The 25342-nt window shown below is 48.6% G+C and overlaps 1 protein-coding gene across 1 annotated transcript; it reads left to right on the top strand.

Annotated features, from left to right (window-relative positions):
• Positions 1-699: 699 nt before the first annotated feature.
• Positions 700-5232, top strand: LOC123183216 (malate dehydrogenase 1, mitochondrial). The gene is made up of 7 exons (XM_044595979.1): positions 700-1044; positions 1135-1308; positions 2474-2642; positions 2748-2809; positions 3150-3274; positions 4025-4142; positions 4729-5232. Exons 1-7 carry the CDS (start codon positions 808-810, stop codon positions 4867-4869), a joined length of 1026 nt encoding a protein of 341 aa, XP_044451914.1. The 5' UTR covers positions 700-807; the 3' UTR covers positions 4870-5232.
• The last annotated feature ends 20110 nt before the right edge of the window (positions 5233-25342 follow it).

Genomic DNA, 25342 nt, shown 5'->3' with positions numbered 1-25342 from the left:
TTTTTCCTATTCATGTGTTTTTGCAATTCTATGAATCAAAGAGGCCCTAAAGAGAGGAAGAATCCGTTGCCCACCTCTTCTCTAAGTGCAGGTTCAACTTGAGGTTGTTGAATTTGGTAGAGCGCTCAATGAATGAGTGGCGGGTAAACTTACCCGGGAACAACATCCCCAACAAAAAAAGCCATGGCCTCTCTTACCACTCTCATGAGCTAGATTATTTGGAATGAAAAAAAAAGGCGAGCATCTTCCCACACGAGTTTGCACCGCCTCTGATTCTCCTCCGCGTCATCAAGGGGGGGAAGCGCTTCTATGGCCGATGGCGGGTGGCAAGGCGTTGGAAAAGTAATAGCGAGAGAGCATTATGATTCCATATAATTTGTACTCCCTTCGTTCGGAATTACTTGTCACAAAAATGAATGTATCTATAACTTAAATACATCCAGATACTTTCATTTATTTTTTGGACGAGTAATTCCGAACGGAGGGAGTAAGTGGCGAGGTGACTGGCAATGGCTGGATGCCATGGTGCAGGTCGCTGTGAACAAGTGGTGTATGCGGTGCGCAGCGCAGGTGGTACCACCGTTGTGCCTCGGCCAGCAAAACCCACCCCACCACCACACCCACACGGGTGAAATGAAACGAAACAAAGCATCTCACCGCATCGGCGGAGACGGCAACACTTTGGATCCCATCCACCCCTTCTCCGCTCCTCTTTAAAGCCGCCGCCCCCTCTCCATCGACCGCACTACCGCCAGCGCAGCGACACACACACACATAGCTTAGAGCGGAGGCGAGGGCGAGGAAAAGATGAGGATGTCGCTGCTGAGATCCGCGTCGCAGCACCTGCGCCGCCGCCGCGACTACTCCTCCGCCGCCGCCTCGCCGGAGCGGAAGGTGGCCATCCTCGGCGCGGCGGGCGGCATCGGCCAGCCGCTGGCGCTGCTCATGAAGCTCAACCCGCTCGTCTCCTCCCTCTCCCTCTACGACATCGCCGCCACGCCCGGCGTCGCCGCCGACGTCTCCCACATCAACACCCGCGCCCTGGTACGTCCGTCCCTACTCCCTCTCCCTCCCTTCCCCGCCGGCTAGCTCGCTCCGCTGGATCTGTGTCTAACTAGTCCGATGGGGCCGCAGGTGAAGGGCTTCGTCGGGGACGACCAGCTCGGGGAGGCGCTGGAGGGCGCCGACCTCGTCATCATCCCCGCCGGGGTGCCCCGCAAGCCCGGCATGACCAGGGACGACCTCTTCAAGATCAACGCCGGGATCGTCAAGGGCCTCTGCACCGCCATCGCCAGGCACTGCCCCAACGTAAGCCCCCTTATCACCCACTCTGCCGCCACGCCACTCTAGATCTGCAGTTCGGTGGAGGCGGCATAGCTAGATTTGGTTGCCAAATGCGGCAATCGCACGTTTCCCTGCTCGGAATTGCTTCTACTTGCCGACGGTTCTAGTATGTTTTGCGTTCATTTCTGATCTGGGGCATAGGGACAGAGCAGTCAAATTTGTTGCATAGGATTGCTCTGTACTACTAGTCCACAAGAGTTGTTCCCAAAATGGACCCAACTGCCACAACAAAATCAGGTGTTACTTTCGTGCCCCAAATCTGTAGGCTGCTTCTATGTAGGAGGCACAATTGGTTCAGGCCTTGTTTTACAGTTTGAGCCTGGCCCTCTTCATTTTTGTTCTCTGGCGGTGCAGTCACATTGTTTCATATGATTGTTGTAGGTAGCAATAAAAGTTTAAAACAATGGCTTGCTTCAAATGAATCGAATTGCCGCTGCCGGTCGGTTGTATGCTTTGCATTCAGCGATGATCTGGGGGAGAGCAGTCACGTAGTAGTCGCATCATAGGATGACTGCCACTCTGTTTGCCCAAAATGAACCCAACTGCCACTACCAACTCAGGTGTTTCTTTTCTGCCTCAGTCTTTAGGCTGTTTCTAGACAGCACACTTGCTTCAGCCATTGTCTTACGATTTATGTTCTGGGGCTGTTTGCTAGGAGGCAAATTTGCTTCAGACATTGTTTTGCATTTTGGGCTTCATCTCTCTGCCTCCATCCTATTGCACACACTGTATACTACGATGGCCAAGGTGTGGCATCCATGGGTAGTTCTATTTTCCAACTCAAACACGCATTCACATCAAAATGCATGTGTTTTTGTATTAGATGAAAACCAAGAAGCTGCAGAACTTGCACGACTGCAGTGCAAAGAACTCTATGCAACTCGACGTAAAGCTGCTAACTGAAATTAGATAAACGAAAAAAGCAAAAGCAAAGAAAGCTGCTCTAACACTAACACTATCCAGCCATTGGCTCCGGAGGCCTGGCATGACATCAGTGTGTAATTTAAGCATCCTCATGCGTGTGCTACTGTATGTCAAGATGTCAACCGTTGTTTATGAAGTATTTTTTTAAATTATACAGTATTTATGTAAAAATCTAATTGTGGAATTGTTAATTATGCTTGTTCAGGCTCTCGTCAATATGATCAGCAACCCTGTCAACTCGACTGTCCCAATTGCAGCTGAGGTGTTCAAGAAGGCTGGTACCTATGATGAGAAGAAGCTGTTTGGTGTGACCACTCTTGATGTTGTTCGTGCTAAAACATTCTATGCTGGAAAGGCGAACGTGCCAGTTACTGGTATTAAGATGACATTTCACTTAATTATAGGGAAAATTGAGATTATGTTGTTGGATTTTATGCCTCTGTCCTTTCAATCTGAGTTGTTGCTGTGATCTTTTGCAGGGGTGAATGTTCCTGTTGTTGGTGGCCATGCTGGAATCACTATCCTGCCACTGTTCTCGCAGGTCTGGCATCTTACTGGCTTAACTTGTTTTCTTTCATTTCATTCAATAGCAACACAAATTGATGTGCAAATCTAGCGACATTGTAAACACATACTGATAACAAAACTTCATAGCATAGTTGTATAAATTATTCTGAATGCTGTTGGCAAGTCGTTTTAGCTAATGAAATCTATGTTTTGGATAAGAATCAACAGTATGCCTCTCTAGTGCTGCTTATCTTTCATCTGTCAATCACCGAAACACTATGCAACTAATGCTGTTTTAATTTTATGCTATATCTGCCATATGTTTTACCGCCAACATCTCAAGTTAACAACTCAATTCTTTATATTTGATATAGGCTACTCCTGCAAGTAATGCATTGTCCCATGAGGACCTTGTCGCCCTCACGAAGAGGACACAAGATGGTGGGACGGAAGTTGTTGAAGCGAAGGCTGGAAAGGGCTCAGCAACATTGTCGATGGCGTAAGTCTATCAACACGCACACAGACTTTCCTGAGCATGTTCTCTTTCTGCTAGTTTTATGCTCTTGAAAATAACATGCTATTATCCCTGTGTGTCCATGGTTTTTGTAGAATATCAAAGTAGTATATTAGTGTTTATACTCTGCACTCAGGATATGACCAAATTCAGTATTCATAACCTATTTGATCTGACTAACTACTGTATTGTAGTTCTTGTATCCATTTGATTGTATGTTCATAACAGTGCTTTACTGCCAAATATGTACATATGTGAATGTGTTTTCCATTCTGTTTATCAGTAGTTACATGTTCATTGTATAAGTGGCCTTTTTTCTTAGGTGTTCATTTTGTTTGGTCCTTCAGTTTAATGTTTTACTTCAGCGTGAAACTTAAAACATCTGGTTGCGTAAATTATATTGCACCCTGGATTCCTGATTTTATTTTTGGAGTACTGACCTACGTACTAATTGTAGAGAATATTCTTTACTAAAGAGTTTTTTCATACCACTGTTGATCTTCTGCTTTTGCTTTCATGTGAAATGCATACTTAATTCAGTTATGTCCAACATATTGTACTTTCTGCTCATTTTAGCTGGAAATTACCATCTGAAATGAGACATGGCCATTTTGATCTATGTAGATGAATTCCGTAGCAACCTCATGTTTTGTAGTATCACATTGCTAATCTTAGACTGGACTCTTTTGCATTATTTGGTTTTCGCTGACAATATTTGATCTTCTGTTTTTCCAGATATGCTGGTGCAGTTTTTGGAGATGCATGCTTGAAGGGGCTCAACGGTGTTCCTGACATTGTAGAGTGCTCTTTTGTCCAATCAACCGTAACAGAGCTGCCATTCTTTGCCTCCAAGGTGATTTCCTGTTCCCCCCCTGTCGATGCATAAATAAATCCTATTCTCCCTGTATAGTACACAATCACGTCCCTGCAGATTATTTGTCAAGAGAAAACCTTCATAATCCTCTTTCTTTTATCATGTTATAAGTTCTTAAGCAGGTTACCAACTTTTCATCCCTACATGAAATTTGCTTGCATGCTTATTCGTAGAAGGTGTCGCTATGTTTTTTACTTTGTAAGCAGGTATCCAAAGTGTAGGTTGTTCTTTTGAGTTAAATCTTGTGGTCTGTCGCAGGCCTGGCAAGACACTCTTGTTGATCCGTAATTTTTTGGTTGATTAGTTTATAGACAAACTTATGGTTGATTTTTAAGTTTATGGAGTTACCATTGTTGTAGAGGGCCAGGCATGTCCCATGTGTCATAATGATCGAACTGGCATACCACGATTCACAGATTGTGCTTTGTTTCACATCATCTAAGCCCGTTTTCGAAGCCCGGAAAACATGCCTGTGCTGAATGCTATTCCGCAACCTGTTAACTCCCGTGAGAAGATGGAGACTTGATGTGCTGAACACTACTTTCCTTCCTTTGGCATTGCACAGGTGAGGCTGGGCAAGAGTGGAGTGGAGGAAGTGATGGGGCTGGGCGAGCTGTCGGCCTTGGAGAAGGAGGGGCTGGAGAGCCTCAAGGGCGAGCTGCTGTCTTCCATCGAGAAGGGGGTCAAGTTCGCGCAGGAGAGCTAGGCGGCGACCTGCTCAGCCTATATCGAACGGTTCACACTTGAACTCATGCAATTTTTGTTCGGCCGCTTTCGTTGCCTCCAAACCCGGTTGTGCTGCGGGGCATCGAGGCGTCGTCGTGCTCCGCAATAAAATGTACTGGCTTTGATGTCTCGCCAGACTGAACTGAACCTGTAGTACCAGAAACAGCAGACACCGGTGCCTATGTGCTTATAGCATTCGTACCCGAGATCAGAAGCGAAACTGAGGATTCTGTGGGCATTATATTCGTGCGGATCGACCCCTTGTGCTCCACATACAGGGGTGGGTTTGCCATTCCTCTGTTGAATTGTCGACACCGTTTGTTATCTGTTGAATTGAACTGAATCTGTCGGTGTGTGCTTGTTTGGAGATTCAGTAGCAGCCGGGGTTTGTTACACTGTTGAGAGGTCAGCTCGATTTGGGTCACCGAATGATGCGTGGCGCGTAGGAGGAGCAGCAGCAGTGCCAACTAGACTGCCAGTTCAAAGTGTCGAAGCAACGGACACTGATGATGGTGATGAATTGGGTTTCTGCCTTTCTGGTCAGTTGGAGCTTGGAGAAGGCAACTGACCAATATCTAGCAGTACTGGTACATGAACATCAGGGGGCGTGGCGAGAGATGAGTGCGCACCCAGTTCTGGGCATGGATGACCACAGCATTTTTCTGGGTCAAAACACAACGCAGCATGAGCGAAGCAGACAGCAGCCAGTGGAGAGATAGATAGAGAATGCCAACGACCCCGCGTAAAGGCGTTAGTTATTTCGGTTCTAAAGATGGAGCACAAAAAAAGCTTGTGTTGCACGTCTCGGCCAATATATCATGGAGTGGATTCCTCGTGCCAATCCCATCAGGCTGGGTGTGTAGCTATCTTAATGCAGACAATCTCACCACAGAGCAAATTATCAGAGGGGAATCGCCTCTGAAGGGAGCGTTGCAGCCGCCGGATAGACCATGGCAGCCGCCACCTCTTGGCTGGCTTGCCTCGTCAGTGGATGGTTCTTTACTTAGCGGAAGAGCGCTCGGCGGTAGCAGGCATGATCCTATAACTTGGGCTCTGTCATTTTTTTCATCATGTCAACTATTGTTCTACTGTAACAATGCCCTTAGGGCGGAAATTCAAGCTATCAAGATAGGAATGTCTATGGCTATTGAATGGTCTAACCTTCCGGTCTTAGTACAGTCGGACTCGCTGGTGACCCTTTCTTCTATGATTTTTGCCCCACTTGATAAATCACCCAATGGTCAATTGGCCAGGGATATCAAGAACTACATGCTGCAGAGGGAGTTTAAACCTATGAAGATCCTGAGATCACAGAACATGGTCTCACATTGTCTTGCTAATTATGCTCGAACGGCTCGTAGCACCGCTTGTTGGTTGCAACGGTCACCCCCCTTCATTCATAATCTTGTATTAGCGGACTGTAACTTACATGTTACTTTGGAATAAAACTTTCTTTAAACTCGCAAAAAAAGAAGAAGTAGGCGACGCGGCATGACGTTTAACCTTGTGATGAAGTTGTAAGCAGCTGCTAATTGAAGAAAGCTATGCTTTGGAACTGGCAATGGCTCTGGCCTCTGGGCTCTGGCAGGTTGGACGTCAATTTCAAGACTCTCATGCGTTTCTCTTCTGCGATTGCCCAAGACGACCCGCGCCCGAAAACGAAAGATGACACTGCCGTTGCCCAAGAAGATGATCAACGGACGCCGTCTCAAACCTACAGCTGACAGGGTAACTCGATGGATGCACGTCCCCGCTCCACAGACTCTGTTTTCAGGATGGTACGAGGAGCACCCTTGCTCCACACCACACGACAAGACAAGGCAGCAGGTCAATTTCTCAGTCCGATCAATCAGTCACCCGCTTCCTCTGAGGCCAAGCCGCACATTTAACTCTCCTCCATGCCTATCCACTGTACGTCGTTGTCACATTTTATTTTTTAGGGGTTGTGAAAAAATATGATGTTTTTAATCAAAGGAAAACAGTTCATCATTTATCTTTGCCATGTCCGGTCACTACCTTGATTTGACGCACAACTCATGTTACCTACAGTACAATTTACCACTACCGACAAGTGTATCGAATCTTTTTAGAGACTAGGTTGGTGGCATTCACCATAATCCGAAAGACCAAGTCCATATGGGAGTTTGTACCGTTCTTTGGACAATTTGTAATTAACGGAATGAGTGTGTTTAACAGATCATCTATTCCTAACTTTTTACGGGTTACCTTTAGAGCTATATCGTTAATTTGTATGCAGTCATCACTACAACGTGTTGACGTTTATGGCCTTTGGGTGCTGGTTTCTTCAACCGTATGGCCGGTGAGCGAGTAGTAGATTATGCCATTGAGCTATGTAGTGTCGTTTCTAACTAGTTGTGGTCATGTTTTATTTTTATTTTCCATTCGACACCTGGTGGCTTGAACTCATGCTACATGACAGAGTCGAATCCGGCAGATCTCAGGAACGGTTCCCGAGCTGATAGACACGATGGTAACAGGGATGCATGATTTTACCCTCTCTCTAGGAGACAACAACCTACGTCCCGCTTTGATTGTATAGAGGAATGAGGTACAAGAGTACATGTTGTTCTACCATGAGATCGTGTATGAATGAGTTGGCCTTTACGGTCTACACCCTTCGGTTTGTATAGACACCATGGGTACCTAGGGTTACACATAGGTTGGTTACATATAAGGATAAACATGCTGAAGATTGCATTCGTGCCTTGGAGTGTGCGTCAAGTCTTTGAAAGATTTCATCTTGATTCCTCCGGGAGCTTGACGAATGTGGCCCACTGGTTGGTCATTTTGGGATCCTCGGCCCAGCCCATGTCCTCTAGGAGCCGACGTGGCTGGCACCCTCTTATCCAGTACACCATCACTACGATTAATGAAATGGATGTATTGGCACGAAGCGTTCTTTTCCCCGGGCCCTAGATGTGGCTAGGTTACGCATTCCTTCCAAACAACACCGGTGAGTCCGTTGATTCGTCTCTCCTTTGCCTGTCGCTCCGGCGGCTGGTAGCGGAGAGGAGAATTTCAGCGCATCGGGTCCGGCTAGTAGTTTAGGTTAGGTTTTTAGTCCTCGCACAGGCGGTGTTCAGGCGGATGGTGGCGCTTCTTCTTTGAGTTGGTGTTACAGGCTCCAATCCTTCTCGAGTTCATTTGTTAGGACGGAACCGACAAAGCTCTGGCGTAGTTTCCTGCCTTCTTCTTGGAGCGGAGAGGTAAGGGTTTCTCGGCGTGCATGTGCAACGGCGAGATCTGATGTCAGGCACTTCGGATCAATTCAAGGGTTCGACGATGACAACTGCGGCTCCATGACGCTGGTCCTTAGGGACACGCGCACGAAGACTTCCTGACCGTTATCGACATTATCAGGCTGACACTGGTAGGGGAGCAGCATCAACGACACGTCGCCGACTCGTTTTGACAGCGGTAGTGATTGTTCAGTGGTCCAGAGATCTTGATGTAATTTTTATCAGATTTGGGGTGCTTCGTACTTCTGATGAATTTTTTAAATATTTTTTTCACAAAATAAAATAAGATAAAATGGCTGTGTGCTTCATGTAGAGACGGGTACTTCCCTTTTGATAAAAAATTAAAACAATTCGGAATCGTATTAATAGTTGCTTGTGGCGCGGGCCATCGAGGTGTCGTTGTGCTCTGAGAATAAATTGATGTCGCCAACGTGAACCGACTTGAAGTACCAGAAACAGCAACACTGTTAACCTGTGCTATCGATGTGTGCTTCTCTAGAGATTCAGAGCAGTGGTTAGGCACTATTGTGATATCGGTTATTGAATGATGCGTGACGCGTAGGATCAGGGCGAGCTGCCAACCCCAAGTGTGGAAGTAAGAGACACTGACAGTATGCTAATGAATTAAGTCTCTGCCTTTTCTGGTCAGTTGGATCCTGGAGCATGAAACTGTGGACATGGATGACCGGAGACGACCAAAGCTTTTAGGTCAGCACATCATGACCGAAGCAGACAGCTGCCAGCATATCGATAGATAGATATGCCTACACGGTTGGGTCTCTATCCATGCATCTATCTATATTTATCCGAAGACGAAGAGCATAAGCTTGTGCCACACGTTTTAGCCAACGTGTTTGCTACTCCCTCCGTCCAATAATATAAGAACGCTTTTTATACTAGTGTAGTATCAAAAACGTTTTTATATTATGGGACAGAGGGAGTAGTTATCAGCTACTCCCTCTCATATACAAAATTATACTAAGTCAGCAACAATTAATATGGATGGATCATATGGAGTACATGATTTTTTTTGAAACAAGGCAAAAGATTTGCCATTTCATTGATTAAGAAAGGAGTTATCGAACAATGGCCCCACGGCGGCAAAATGAAAGGTCTACTCTCGCGGCATTACAACACTCATGTGCTTTGCACCCGCCACTGCCCAAAGAGACACCTCCTCTTTGATCTTACAGATTAGGACCATGAAAGGGATGGCCGTGTTTCGAAAGACCCTAGCGTTACGCTCTGTCCATATCTCCCATGAGATAAGCATCATCAAGGAGGCTAGCGCCTTAGGGGAGCCAAGGCGAATCTGAAGGTTGCCGTTCCACCAGTCTTTCACCGAAGTCCTCGTCTGCCATATCGCCGTAGAAATGTGATACATGCCAAGCCACGTAAGAATATGGTTCCAAATGCGGATGGTGAAGTGGCATTGGAAGAGGAGATGGGCCGCCGACTCCTGGCATTGCTTACAAAGTGGGCAGAGGCCACAATTTGGCCATCCGTGACGTATGACACGATCCGATGTCCAAATCCTATTTTGAAGGACTAGCAAAGCAAAGAACTTGCACCGAGGGGTGGCCCAAACCCTCCATACAGAGTGAACGAGATCGGACGATGTGAGACCCTCAAACTGTGCCTTGTAAGCAGAGGAAGCAGAGTACACCCCATCCTTGGTGAACTTCCAGGTGATGGAATCTTCTATGTCATCATTCAGAGAGGTCATGGATATCTTCTCCCAGAGGTCGGCAAACTGTTGGACGTGTGCAACCGATAGGCCATTGGAGGTGTCAATGAGGGAGATCCAACTGTTATTGGTGAGGGCTTGCTGGACGAAGGAATTCTTCTTGCGGGAGATGGCAAAAATGTTCGGTGCTAAGTCACAGGGGCAGAGACCATGCAGCCAAGGGGAGTGCAAGAATCTGGCCGTGCGCCCATTTCCCACTATAACCATTGTAGCAGCCGCAAAATTTTTGCGAAAACACTAACGCCCACACGTGTGGGCGTTAGACAACTCACCCACACGCCTCCATCGCCGTCCAGCGCCCTTTGCACGAATCTCGGCATGAAAAGGCTGATTTTGTGTGCCACGTAGGACAACTCGTGTGTGTGGGTGTGAGGGAGTTCGCCCGCACGCCGGTTTCTCTCCACGGTCAACGTTTCGCCAGTCGGGGCGTGCGATGAAACTGCTGTCGCGCCCGCACGCCGCGCACCATCTCCTACGACTGCCCATTCTCCCACTCTCCCACACCCAAGCTGTCATTTGCCATGTTTTGGAATGGTACATGGCAACTGCCCTATTTGTGAGCATGAGCAGATGGCAACTCTCTTTTTACCCCGAACATGTTATTGTTGCCACGCCTGTTTTGTAGCGCTACATGGCAACTGTCTAGTGTTAGTAGGTGGCAACTCCTAAAGATACCACCATCGCCCACATGCCCGTCTCCTCTCCGACACACCAAAAGCTATCAGTTGCCATGTGTTTTGCAGGGTACATGGCAACTGCCCTATTTGTGAGCATGAGCAGATGGCAACTCTCTTTTTACCCCGAACATGTTATTGTTGCCACATCTATTTTGTAGCGCTACATGGCAACTGTCTAGTGTTAGTAGGTGGCAACTCCTAAAGATACCACCATCGCCCACATGCCCGTCTCCTCTCCCACACACCAAAAGCTATCAGTTGCCATGTGTTTTGCAGGGTACATGGCAACTGCCCTATTTGTTAGCATGAGCAGATGGCAACTCTCTTCTTACCCCGAACATGTTATTGTTGCCACGTCTGTTTTGTAGCGCTACATGGCAACTGTCTAGTGTTAGTAGGTGGCAACTCCTAAAGATACCACCATCGCCCACATGCCCGTCTCCTCTCCCACACACCAAAAGCTATCAGTTGCCATGTGTTTTGCAGGGTACATGGCAACTGCCCTAGCGCGCTTGTAAGCAGATGGCAACTCTCTTTTTACGGAAACATGTTTTTTGCCATGTTTTTTAGTGCTACATGGCAACTGTCTAGTGTTACTAGGTGGCAACTCCTAAAGTTTTTCAAATCATGGTATCTGTAGTAGACCAGACCATACATGGCAACAACTGCAGTTGCCCAAAAATGGCATCCGACACTTTGACCTAAGACGGCAACTGCAGTTGAGCAACCATGGCAACTGTAGTTCAGCAACATGGCAACTGTAGTTCAGCAACATGGCAACCGAAGAGGTCCGGACCATGGCAATCGCGGCAGGACGCGTGGTTACTGACACGCGGGGCGTGTGGCTCGCAGGCGGGGAGGGGCGACGGCCGAGACGGGTCATCGCAGGCGGGGAGGGGCGACGGCCGAGACGGGTCGTGCGGGCCGCGCGCTCGCTCGCCCGTACGTGGTCGTGCGGGGGTGATCGCGCTGCACCGGACGTGCGGGCTGTGGCTGCGCGCGCCCGTACGTGGTCATGCGGGCGGGGTCGTCTCTGTGCCACACAGGGCGTGCGGCACAACCACCCGATACACCACACGTATGGCAGTTATCGGCGTCCAAAATTTGCGGTCGTCCTCGGTGCATGGAGACCCCATGCCAACCCAAGGCTTGCTTTTGTCCACCCACTCGAACCATAGCCATCGAAGTCGGAGGGCCTTAGCGAATTTGTTCAAATTAAGCATACCCAAGCCACCAAACTGTTTAGGCTTGCAGACGAGAGGTAAGGGTTTCTCGGCGTGCGTGTGTAACGGCGAGATCTGATGTCAGGCACTTCGGATCAATTCAAGGGTTCGACGATGACAACTGCGGCTCCATGACGCTGGTCCTTAGAGACACGTGCACGAAGACTTCCTGAGTGTTATCGACATTATCAGGCTGACACTGGTAGGGGAGCAGCATCAACGACACGTCGGCGACTCGTTTTGACAGCGGTAGTAATTGTTCAGTAGTCCAGAGATCTAGATGTAATTTTATCAGGTTTGGGGTGCTTTGTATTTCTGGTGAACTTTTTAAATATTTTTTCATAAAATAAAATAAGATAAAATGGCTGTGTGCTTGATGTAGAGACCGGTACTTCCCTTTTGATAAAAAATTAAAACAATTCGGAATCGTATTAATAGTTGCTTGTGGCGCGGGCCATCGAGGTGTCGTTGTGCTCTGAGAATAAATTGATGTCGCCAACGTGAACCGACTTGACGTACCAGAAACAGCAAACGCCGGTGCCTCTGTTAACCTGCTATCGATGTGTGCTTCTCTGGAGATTCAGAGCAGTGGTTAGGCACTATTGAGATATCGGTTATTAAATGATGCGTGACGCGTAGGATCAGTGCGAGCTGCCAACCCCAAGTGTGGAAGCAAGAGACCCTGACAGTATGCTAAGAGCATCTCCAGCCGTTGGCCTTTCAGGACGCGCTAAAAATCGCCCCTGGGAGCGCATAGGTGCAAACCGCGTGCTGGGACGTGATGCCCCAGCTGCGGCGCCCATGTTTTTTTTTTAAATTTAAATTCTGGCACAAACACGGCGCAAATTCAACCAAACTTCGGCGAGTTCGTACATATTTAAAATATTTTACAACAAAGGAAAAAAAACGCTACTTGGCTGCTCCTCGCCGCTCCTCGCCGCCCGTCGCCCTTGAAGTTCTACATGCCGAGGAGGCTGTAGAACCGCGTGTAGTCGCCGTCGTCGTCGTCATCGCCGCCTCCTCCGCGGCCGCCGTCCCTGCTGCAACCCTCCCCCGGTTGGCGCGGCGGGTTGGACGGTCCAGGGGCGTCCTCGTCGTCGTCGCTGTCGAGGATCACGACGCCGTGCTCGTCCTCGCTGAGGGAGTCCTGAATTAGGGGGTCCTCGGACGGCCGAACTATATACTTTAGCCGGACTGTTGGACTATGAAGACACAAGATTGAAGACTTCGTCCCGTGTCCGGATGTGACTCTCCTTGGCGTGGAAGGCAAGCTTGGCGATACGGATATGTAGATCTCCTCCCTTGTAACCGACTCTGTGTAACCCTAGCCCCCTTCGGTGTCTATATAAACCGGAGGATTTAGTCCGTAGGACAACAACAATCATACCATAGGCTAGCTTCTAGGGTTTAGCCTCTACGATCTCGTGGTAGATCAACTCTTGTAATACTCATATCATCAAGATCAATCAAGCAGGAAGTAGGGTATTACCTCCATCGAGAGGGCCCGAACCTGGGTAAACATCGTGTCCCCCGCCTCCCGTTACCATCCGCCTTAGACGCACAGTTCGGGACCCCCTACCCGAGATCCGCTGGTTTTGACACCGACATTGGTGCTTTCATTGAGAGTTCCACTGTGCCGTCACCGTAAGGCTTGATGGCTCCTTCGATCATCGGCAACGATGCGATGCAGGGTGAGGTTTTCCTTCCCGGACAGATCTTCGTATTCGGCGGCTTCGTACTGTGGGCCAACTCGCTTGGCCATTGGAGCAGATCGAGAGCTACGCCCCTGGCCATCAGGTCAGGTTCGGAAACTTGAACTATACTACCGACATCCGCGGAGACTTGATCTTCGACGGATTCGAACCCATGTCAGGTGCGCCGCACAATCACGACGAGCATGACTTAACTCTGTCGTCGGACAGTATTCGGGAGATCACACCTGCAACTACTCCGGCCCTCAATTAGGAACAAATTGCGCCATCTGAGGACGGGTGGATAGACCCCGCCACGGAGGCCGCACTCTCAGTGGCGATAGAGCCGAATACTGACTTCACCTCCTACGAGAGCCGTGTTGCCGAACCATTGGATTCGTCCCCGGCCACGGGCTCCGAGCCGCCTGCGTCTGTGCCTATCGAATCCGACTGGGCACCGATCATGGAGTTTACCTCCGCGGATATCTTTCAGCACTCGCCTTTTGGCGATGTGCTAAATTCATTAAGGTCTCTCTCCTTGTCAGGAGGACCTTGGCCGAACTATGTCCGGCTAAGATGGGATGCGGACGACGAAGAAATTCGCTCCCCACCCACCACCCACTTAGTAGCCACTATCGACGATTTAACCGACATGCTCGATTTCGACTCCGAAGACATCGACGGTATGGACGACGATGCAGGAGACGAGCAGGAACCACCGCCTACAGGGCGCTGGACAGCCACCTCATCACACGATATATACATGGTGGATACACCCAAAAAAAACAATGATGAGGAACGGAAGGATGCAGCGAAGGATGGCTCCCTCGAGAAGCAACCAAAGCGACGGCGTAGGCGCCGCTCCAAATCCCGCCTCGGCAAAAACAGCGATAATAGCGCAAGAGAAAATAACACCCCGGTCGACTCCAGAGGAGACGACAACATTAACCGAGCGATAGAGCAGGATGAACCAGCGAACGACGAACATAGCACGGAGAAGCTGTCCGAACACGTCGACGCCGAGGATAAAGCTCATCAACCTCTCTCCGGAGAGGAAAACAGTCCGAACGACGACGCACACGTCATCCCGGAAAGGCACTTAGAACAAGAGAACCTCCGTAGAAGGTTTATTGCCACCGCGAGGAGTCTGAAGAAGTAGAAGCAAAGGCTTAAGGCCGCGCAGAATACGCTCAACAGTAGATGGAACAAAGTGCTCGACACTGAAGAAAAGTATGGTGGTAGTTGCCATACAAAGAGCTATCCAAAGCGCAAGCTGTTGCCTGAGTTCGACGATGAGGCCGTAGAGCCTACACAGCCGAAGAATAAAATGGCCGATCAGCCGGATCGACCACCTCGTGGCCGCGATAGGGCGGCTAACGGGGCCGCACATAAGTCGACACACGATTTACGTGAGGACTTGCGCCAAAAATCCGGTATGACCAGGTCCATCTATGGATCTAGGAAGCGTGCTCCGGCACAAAATCAAAACCGAATACTACAACCGTCCGAACGCCACGATACATCCAAATACAGGGGTGCCGCACACCCCCTATGCTTCACCGATGAGGTACTGGATCATGAATTTCCAGAGGGATTCAAGCCCGTGAACATAGAGGCGTACGACGGAACGACAGACCCTGGGGTCTGGATTGAGGACTTCATCCTCCATATCCATATGGCTCGCGGAGACGATCTCCACGCCATTAAATACCTGCCCCTCAAGCTGAAAGGACCAACTCGGCACTGGCTGAAGAGCCTCCCCAAAAATTCAATATGAAGTTGGGAGGAGCTTGAGGATGCTTTTAGGGCCAATTTTCAAGGGACTTATGTCCAACCTCCGGATGCAGATGATTTAAGTCATATAATTCAACAGCCCGGAGAGTCAGCCCGAAAGCTTTGGAACAGATTTCTCACTAAGAAGAACCAAATCGTCGACTGCCCGGACGCCGAAGCCTTAGGAGCTTTCAAACACAGCGTTCGCGACGAATGGCTCGCCAGACACCTCGGCCAAGAAAAACCAAGGACAATGGCAGCCCTAACAAGCCTCATGACCCGCTTTTGCACGGGCGAAGATAGCTGGCTGGCTCGTAGTAGCACCAGGGTCCCAGGCACATATGAAGTCAGGGATGGTAATGGAAAACCACGACGCAGTAAAAGCAAGCGTCGAAATAATGAAGACAACCCAGCCAACATGGCGGTAAACGCTGGATTCAGGGGCTCTCTATCCGGTCAGCGGAAGAAGCCTTTCAAAGGCAATAGAGATGGACCGTCCAGCCTCAACCAGATTCTAGACAAATTATGTCAGATTCACGGCACCTCCGACAAACCTGCGAATCACACCCACAGAGAATGCTGGGTCTTCAAGCAGGCCGACAAGCTAAACGCCGAACACAAGGGGAGGGAGACACCAAGTGAAGACGAGGATGAGCCTCGTCAGCAAAGCACTGGGGGACAGAAAAAATTCCCACCAGAGGTCAAAACAGTGAACATGATTCACGTAACAGAAAGAAAGGGCAAACATGCACTCCAAGACACATGCGTCGTAGAGCCCGTCACCCCCAAGTTCAACCCTTGGTTGGCCCGCCCAATCACCTTTGATCGCATGGATCACTTGACAAGTATCTGGCACGGAGGATTGGCTGCCTTGGTGCTAGACCCAATTATCGACGGATACCATCTCACCCAAGTCCTCATGGACGGCGGCAGTAGTCTTAATCTGATATATCAGGACACAGTCCGCAAAATGGGGATAGACCCGACAAGAATCTGCCAAAGTACTACTACCTTTAAAGGGGTAATACCAGGCCCAGAGGCCCGTTGTACGGGCTCTCTAGTACTAGAGGTTGTATTCAGTTCCCCCGGCAACTTCCGAAGTGAAAAGTTAACCTTCGACATCGCTCCATTCCGAAGCGGCTATCAAGCACTACTCGGAAGAACAACTTTTGTTTGTTTTAATGCAGTACCGCATTACGCTTCTCTTAAGCTCAAGATGCCCGGTCCACGTGGCATCATCACAGTTAGTGGAAATATTGAGTGTTCCTTACGCGCGGAGGAACGTGCGGCGGCTTTAACAACCGAACACTAAACGGCCTCTCCAACCAGAATAAATGATCGGTCGTCAAGACCGCGGACACGGCTAGACGAGTTCGGTGCATTACTAGCCGTAACAGCTTAGATAAACCTGAGATTGGTTTGATGATTATACCCCCATAGGCGGTACCAGGGGCTTCCCGCGTGTAAAAAGGACTAGTTCGGCTCAACTTTACTTATCTTGAATTTTAATGATTTATTGAGAATAACCAATTTTTCGCACGACAACTTTCACCTAAGTTCTTCTCTTTTACAGATGACAATCGTGCTACACCCTTCCAGGATACGGCACAACGGAGACATAGGCGCAGACGTGCAGCAGGGACCCGCTCAAAGGTTTCTTTTTAGATTAAGACCCTGCGTAAACCTTTTTTACTGTCTTTTGTTGCTTCACATCCTCCGGATACTCAGTATAACCGAGAAGGATGCTGACGTTATTGGCATTTCGTCACGTCAGAATATTGCACGTACCTGGACACTTGGGGTTCATTATCAAGGGCATTGCTCAGCCCGGTATATGTTATAAAAGACCGAATACCTTAGGGAGTGTTCGGCGTCGCGAGTTTGGCCTTATATGCATCAGCTCCGAATCATGTCTTTGGTCAAATGTTGGGTTTGCCCGGCTCCCGTGTTTTGCTACCTTACGTTACGCTCTATCGGCTAAGGTGGCACCGGGAGAACTACTGCGATTGTGCCCTGTTCATCCGGACGAGCACCTCAATAGAGAAAGCCGAAAACTGACTGTCATGATAAAGCGTGAGACTGGTCAACCACTCGAAGACTCATCGGAATCTTCGGGATTCCTCCGCATTAACGAAGGGCCGGTTTTCCCGGCCATGTACGTACGCGCACCGTATTCGGATAGCCGCGGAAATACCAGGGGCTATATAGTAGCCCCACTGTCAAACTCCTATGGTTAAGTGAAAGTGTTAAAGCAATATAGTCCGATTGCCTCGTTCGCCGCGCTACCACCTCCTTAATGGACCAAGACGTTGGATCAAGTGTGAAGACATGCTTTTTGCGAACACCCCCGCATTATATGCGTGGGGGCTGAAGCCGACGACTGCAAACTTTGTAAAGGCTGTGTTTATACTTTTGCCTGAAAGTATTATTATGCCTCCTATATATACATAAACGACCGCACAGGAGGCATAATAATACTTTCAGGCAAAAGTATAAACACAGCCTTTACAATTCAAATAACATTGTTCTTACAATGGGGATACATGTCACTAGAACATAATATTCTTCGAGCACTGAGCCTTTATTAAACGAGCGCCTTCAAGGACTTCTTCAAAGTAGTGCTCGGCCGATACTCGGCCTACGGCCGAACTCTGGGTTGCAATAGCGGTGGCCTCCATCTCTGCCCAGTATGTCTTGACACGGGCAAGAGCCATCCGCACACCCTCTATGCACGCCGACCTCTTCATAACGTCGATATGCGGCACAACACCAAGGAATCGTTGCACTAAGCCAAAATAACTATTCGGCCTTGGTCCTTCCGGCCAAAGATGATCCACAAAAGACCTCATGGCAAGCCCGGACAACCTATGGAGCTCGGCCCACTCGGCCATTCGCTCATTTAACAGCAGCGGACGCACTGGAACATTGAACTGTGACGAGAACAGTTTTTCCACTTCACGATCTTTTTGATCTTTGAAAAACTCGGCCGCATCAGCAGCACTCGCTGCCAAATCCACGGATGCGTTTGCAGAACTCCATAATTGATCAAGAGGGGCATACTTAGGATCTCCGAACTTCGTCCGTAACAAAAAGGGCTTCCCAGCCGCGATATCTCCGGCTTGACGTAGCTCCTCCTTCGCCGCTCTGATTTTAGAGCGGGCGTCCTTGGCTGCTACCATGGCCTTCTCCAGGTCCGTCATCTTCGTTCGGCTTTCCTTTTCAAGAAGCTCGTAATGGTCGGCGGCATCTTTTAACTCAACAGCCATCTTGGCTATTTTATCCTTGCTTTGGCAATGCGCAGCCTGTTCGGCTCTCAGCTCTTCGACCGCCTTTAGAGCGCCCGCATCACTCTTCCTGGCTTGTTCCTTGGCTCGGGCAAGTTCCGCCCGAAGGGTCTCCACGGCGGCAGCCCCATCTGCAGTCACAACATATTAAAGATACTAGCATCATGCTCCTCTTAATATGTGTTGATCACCGGAGAAAACACATACCCTGTGCCTCGTCAAGCCGCTTATTTACAAGCACGATGTCGGCATCTGCCGCATCAAGTTGCCCCTTCAGCTCGGCAAACTCACCAGTCCGGCTAGCCACCGGACCTTCAGCACCTGCACATGAAGGCGGCATGATTATTACCTGGGACTATGATCCTCTGTTTGCCGCCATTTTCGACAGCAACCAGAGTCTCAGGGGCTACTATCTGCATAGGGCACACCTAGCGTGTGCGTTACCGTCAAAAACATATATTACTTTGCGTACCTCAAAGCCTCTCAGCAGGCTCATAAAAGCTTCATGCAACCCGCTTTCAGCGGATGAAATCCTCTCAACCACCGTACCCATTAGCGTACGATGCGCTTCTGAGATAGCCGCTTGCTCCAGAAGATTCATCAGTGTGTCGGGTCGCGCACCGGACAGTCCCGGCCTCTTTCTGTTGCTCTCCTTAGGAGCCGAATACTTTGGACTTCGGGTGGCCGAAGGGTTACCCTCTGGCCTTGGCAGATCAGGAGAAACCCTCCGTGACAACACCTCAGGGTCGCCCGCCTCATGAGGCGGGGAAGCATGGGGAGGTGTTTCGCTCTCCATCATCTCCGGAAGAAGATCCCCCGAAGACGAACTCTGTCGAGAAGGGCTACAATCCGAACTACAAGACATATGCTTCGGTTATTGTCCTCAGAAATAAAGCAGGATATTTTTACTATGAAGTACTTTTGTTTACTTACAGTTCGGTGGAGGGCTGATCCCCTTGCGGGCACTGTGCGGTAAGGATACCCTCCGGGGTAGGACCCTCTGGCGAAGATTTCTTCCCTCGTTTGGAAACCATTGTTTCCAAGTCTTCAGAGGCGGTCCTCTTCCTTCCCTGGGGAGAGGGAATTTTAGATTCTTCTCCCCGGTTATCCTCCTTCGCTGAGGCGCTAATTCCCCCGGTTTGGATGAATAATGAGTGAGGCCCGCTTTCAGCCTCTTTATTCCCCCCTTTATCTTCCCTGAGGGTGCTTGATAAGGCGCAAGCTCAAGCATTCTGGCCAGTACTGGATCTGCTGAGCCTTCGGGAAGGGGGGCCGAACACCTGATCATCTTCGCCTTTTTTACCCAGTCCTGGTCAAAGAGCGACTTTTCAAAATGATGTTGTGATAAATGAAGAGACAACGTGTTCGGCCGAAGGACTACTTACTTGGGTATCTGGACGATTGCAGCTCAGACCCGCATCCTCGGTGGTGTCCGAACACTTTATTTGTGATCCGAAGAACAATCTGTACATCTCTTCGAGCGTCATGCCGAGGAAGTGCTGAATAGCTCGCGGTCCTTCCGGGTTGAACTCCCACATATGGAGAGGTCGACGTTTGCAAGGCGGGACTCGACGAACTAGCATGACTTGCATTACCGTGACCAGGCTGACATCTCTCTCGAGGAGATCTCGGATGCGACTCTGCAATATCGGCACATCGTTTACTGGCCCCCAGTCTGGCCCCTTGTTGATCCATGACGTCAGTTGTGGCGGAAGGGCCGAGCGAAAGGCAGGGGAGGCCACCCACTTAGTACCGCGGGGAGTTGTGATGTAAAACCACTCCCGTTGCCATAAGCCGGATACCTCCGGGAAGGAACCCTTTGGCCATGGAACATCGGCGCCTTTGCTTATTACGGCTCCTCCGCATTCTGCGTGTCGCCCATTAATCGTCTTCGGCTCCACATTAAAGGTCTTGAGCCACAAGCCGAAGTGCGGGGTGACGTGGAGGAAGGCCTCACACACGACGATGAACGACGAGATGTGAAGGATGGAATCCGGGGCCAGGTCATGGAAATCCAGCCCGTAATAGAACATGAGCCCCCTAACAAAGGGATCTAGACTAAGGCCTAGACCTCGGAGGAAGTGAGAGATGAATACGACGCTCTCGCCGGGTTCGGGAGTGGGAATGACCTGCCCTCGAGCAGGTAGCCTGTGTGACATTTCGGCGGTCAGATACCTGGCTTCTCTTAGCTTCTTGATGTCCTCCTCTGTGACAGAGGAGGGCATCCACCGACCTTGAAGGTTGGATCCGGACATGGTTGAAGGTCCGAAGCGCCTAGCCTGAGCCTTGGGTGTTGGAACTCGAGGTGGGGGAAGGGTTCGATTGAGTGCAAGAAGAAAAGGACAGGCCTTGGCCTCTTTATAAAAAGGGTGAATATCAAGCGTCCTCCGCGTGGCCGTTTGGAACTTGCCTAAAATCGAGGAGTCATACCAACGGGCACGATTGGGTTACCCACATCCGTATTGATGAGAATCCCGTAATAAGGGGGACACGATCTCTACTTCGACAAGACGTGCTAATAAAACTGCCTCGCAAAACGTGCAGTGGCAGGCTGATTGAGAAAAAGGTTCGAAACAAGACCAGGCCGTGGTGTGATGCCACGTTATGAAAAGTTGTGAGCAGATTAGATTTGTGGAAATATTATTCTCTCTACGGTGGTATGTGGAACTTGTTTTGCAGAGCCGGACACTATCCTTGTGTTCAAAAACCTTCTATGGAGTATTCGGAGGAAGAACCCGCCTTGCAATGCCGAAGACAAATCTGCGCGCCGGACTCATCGTCATTGAAGCCTGGTTCAGGGGCTACTGAGGGAGTCCTGGATTAGGGGGTCCTCGGACGGCCGGACTATATACTTTAGCCGGACTGTTGGACTATGAAGACACAAGATTGAAGACTTCGTCCCGTGTCCGGATGGGACTCTCCTTGGCGTGGAAGGCAAGCTTGGCGATACGGATATGTAGATCTCCTCCCTTGTAACCGACTCTGTGTAACCTTATGTTGTGTAACGTAGTAATTTCAATTTTTTTGCTACGCACACGCAAGATCATGGTGATGTATAGCAACGAGAGGGGAGAGTGTTGTCCACGTACCCTCGTAGACCGAAAGCGGAAGCGTTAGCACAACGCGGTTGATGTAGTCGTACGTCTTCACGATCCGACCGATCAAGTACCGAACGCACGGCACCTCCGAGTTCAGCACACGTTCAGCCCGATGACGTACCTCGAACTCCGATCCAGCCGAGTGTTGAGGGAGAGTTTCATCAGCACGACGGCATGGTGACGATGATGATGTTCTACCGACGCAGGGCTTCGCCTAAGCACCGCTACAGTATTATCGAGGTGGACTATGGTGGAGGGGGGCACCGCACACGGCTAAGAGATCAAGAGATCAATTGTTGTGTCTATGGGGTGCCCCTGCCCCCGTATATAAAGGAGCAAGGGGGGAGGCGGCCGGCCAAGGAGGAGGGCGCGCCAAGGGGGGAGTCCTACTCCCACCGGGAGTAGGACTCCTCCTTTCCTTGTTGGAGTAGGAGAGAAGGAAAGAGGGAGAGGGGGAGAAGGAAAAGGGGGCTGCACCCCTTGTCCAATTCAGACCAGAGGGGGGGGGGGTGCGCGCCTCCTTCCTTTTGGCCTCTCTCCTCTATTCCCGTATGGCCCAATAAGGCCCAATACTAGTCCCTGGCGAATTCCCGTAACTCTCCGGTACTCCGATAAATACCCGAATCACTCTGAACCTTTCCGAAGTCCGAATATAGTCGTCCAATATATCGATCTTTACGTCTCGGCCATTTTGAGACTCCTCGTCACGTCCCCGATCTCATCCGGGACTCCGAACTACCTTCGGTACATCAAAACACATAAACTCATAATATAACCGTCATCTAACTTTAAGCGTGCGGACCCTACGGGTTCGAGAACTATGTAGACATGACCGAGACATGTCTCCGGTCAATAACCAATAGCGGAACCTGGATGCTCATATTGGCTCCCACATATTCTACGAAGATCTTTATCGGTCAAACCGCATAACAACATACGTTGTTCCCTTTGTCATCGGTATGTTATTTGCCCGAGATTCGATCGTCGGTATCTCAATACCTAGTTCAACCTGTTACCGGCAAGTCTCTTTACTCGTTCCGTAATACATCATCCCGCAACTAGCTCATTATTTGCAATGCTTGCAAGGCTTATAGTGATGTGCATTACCGAGTGGGCCCAGAGATACCTCTCCGACAATCGGAGTGACAAATCCTAATCTCGAAATACGCCAACCCAACAAGTACCTTCGCAGACACCTGTAGAGCACCTTTATAATCACCCAGTTATGTTGTGACGTTTGGTAGCACACAAAGTGTTCCTCCGGTAAACGGGAGTTGCATATCTCATAGTCATAGAAACATGTATAAGTCATGAAGAAAGCAATAGCAACATACTAAACGATCGAGTGCTAAGCTAACGGATAATAACTTTATTATTGCCTCTGGGGCATATTTCCTTCAGTCTCCCACTTGCACTAGAGTCAATAATCTAGTTCACATCGCCATGTGATTTAACATCAATAGTTCACATCACCATGTGATTAACATCCATAGTTCACATCGTCATGTGACCAACACCCAAAGGGTTTACTAGAGTCAGTAATCTAGTTCACATCGCTATGTGATTAACACCCAAAGAGTACTAAGATGTGATCATGTTTTGCTTGCGAGATAATTTTAGTCAACGGGTCTGTCAGATTCAGATCCGTACGTATTTTGTAAATTTCTATGTCTACAATGCTCTGCACGGAGCTACTCTAGCTAATTGCTCCCACTTTCAATATGTATCTAGACCGAGACTTAGAGTCATCTAGATTAGTGTCAAAACTTGCATCGACGTAACCCTTTACGACGAACCTTTTGTCACTTCCATAATCGAGAAACATATCCGTATTCCACTAAGGATAATTTTGACCGCTGTCCAGTGATCTACTCCTAGATCACTATTGTACTCCCTTGCCAAAATCAGTGTAGGGTATACAATAGATCTGGTACACAGCATGGCATACTTTATAGAACCTATGGCCGAGGCATAGGGAATGACTTTCATTCTTTTTCTATCTTCTGCCGTGGTCGGGCTTTGAGTCTTACTCAATTTCACACCTTGTAACATAGGCAAGAAACTCTTTCTTTGACTGTTCCATTTTGAACCACTTCAAAATCTTGTTAAGGTATGTACTCATTGAAAAAACTTATCAAGCGTCTTGATCTATCTCTATAGATCTTGATGCTCAATATGTAAGCAGCTTCACCGAGGTCTTTCTTTGAAAAACTCCTTTCAAACACTCCTTTATGCTTTGCAGAATAATTCTACATTATTTCCGATCAACAATATGTCATTCACATATACTTATCAGAAATGCTGTAGTGCTCCCACTCACTTTCTTGTAAATACAGGCTTCACCGCAAGTCTGTATAAAACTATATCCTTTGATCAACTTATCAAAGCGTATATTCCAACTCCGAGATGCTTGCACCAGTCCATAGATGGATCGCTGGAGCTTGCATATTTTGTTAGCACCTTTAGGATTGACAAAACCTTCTGGTTGCATCATATACAACTCTTCTTTAATAAATCCATTAAGGAATGCAGTTTTGTTTATCCATTTGCCAGATTTCATAAAATGCGGCAATTGCTAACATGATTCGGACAGACTTAAGCATAGATACGAGTGAGAAACTCTCATCGTAGTCAACACCTTAAACTTGTCGAAAACCTTTTGCGACAATTCTAGCTTTGTAGATAGTAACACTACTATCAGCGTCCGTCTTCCTCTTGAAGATCCATTTAATCTCAATGGCTCGCCGATCATTGGGCAAGTCAATCAAAGTCCATACTTTGTTCTCATACATGGATCTCATCTCAGATTTCATGGCCTCAAGCCATTTTGCGGAATCTGGGCTCACCATCGCTTCTTCATAGTTTGTAGGTTCGTCATGGTCTAGTAACATAACCTCCAGAACAGGATTATCGTACCACTCTGGTGCGGATCTTACTCTGGTTGACCTACGAGGTTCAGTAATAACTTGATCTGAAGTTCCATGATCATCATCATTAACTTCCTCACTAATTGGTATAGGCGTCATAGAAACTAGTTTCTGCGATGAACTACTTTCCAATAAGGGAGCAGGTACCATTACCTCATCAACTTCTACTTTCCTCCCACTCACTTCTTTCGAAAGAAACTCCTTCTCTAGAAAGGATCCATTCTTAGCAACGAATGTCTTGCCTTCGGATCTGTGATAGAAGGTGTACCCAACTGTCTCCTTTGGGTATCCTATGAAGACACATTTCTCCGATTTGGGTTTGAGCTTATCAGGATGAAACTTTTTCACATAAGCATCGCAACCCCAAACTTTAAGAAATGACAACTTTGGTTTCTTGCCAAACCACAGTTCATAAGATGTCGTCTCAACGGATTTAGATGGTACCCTATTTAACGTGAATGCAGCTGTCTCTAATGCATAACCCCAAAACGATAGTGGTAGATCGGTAAGAGACATCATATATCGCACCATATCTAATAAAGTATGGTTACGATGTTCGGACACCCATTACACTGTGGTGTTCCAGGTGGCGTGAGTAGTGAAACTATTTCACATTGTTTTAACTGAAGGCCAAACTCGTAACTCAAATACTCTTCTCCATGATCAGATCGTAGAAACTTTATTTTCTTGTTACGATGATTTTCCACTTCACTCTGAAATTATATGAACTTTTCAAATGTTTCAGACTTCTGTTTCATTAAGTAGATATACCC

The sequence above is a fragment of the Triticum aestivum genome, chromosome 1D (genome assembly GCF_018294505.1).
Source record: "Triticum aestivum cultivar Chinese Spring chromosome 1D, IWGSC CS RefSeq v2.1, whole genome shotgun sequence".
Taxonomy (NCBI): Eukaryota; Viridiplantae; Streptophyta; class Magnoliopsida; order Poales; family Poaceae; genus Triticum; species Triticum aestivum.
This window is presented reverse-complemented; position numbering and strand designations above follow the sequence as displayed.

Coding starts and splice junctions, on each gene's coding strand:
- LOC123183216 (XM_044595979.1), top strand. CDS start 808: ATGAGGATGTCGCTGCTGAGATCCGCGTCGCAGCACCTGCGCCGCCGC. Junction 1,309..2,473: donor TCGCCAGGCACTGCCCCAAC/GTAAGCCCCCTT, acceptor ATGCTTGTTCAG/GCTCTCGTCAATATGATCAG. Junction 4,143..4,728: donor TGCCATTCTTTGCCTCCAAG/GTGATTTCCTGT, acceptor GGCATTGCACAG/GTGAGGCTGGGCAAGAGTGG.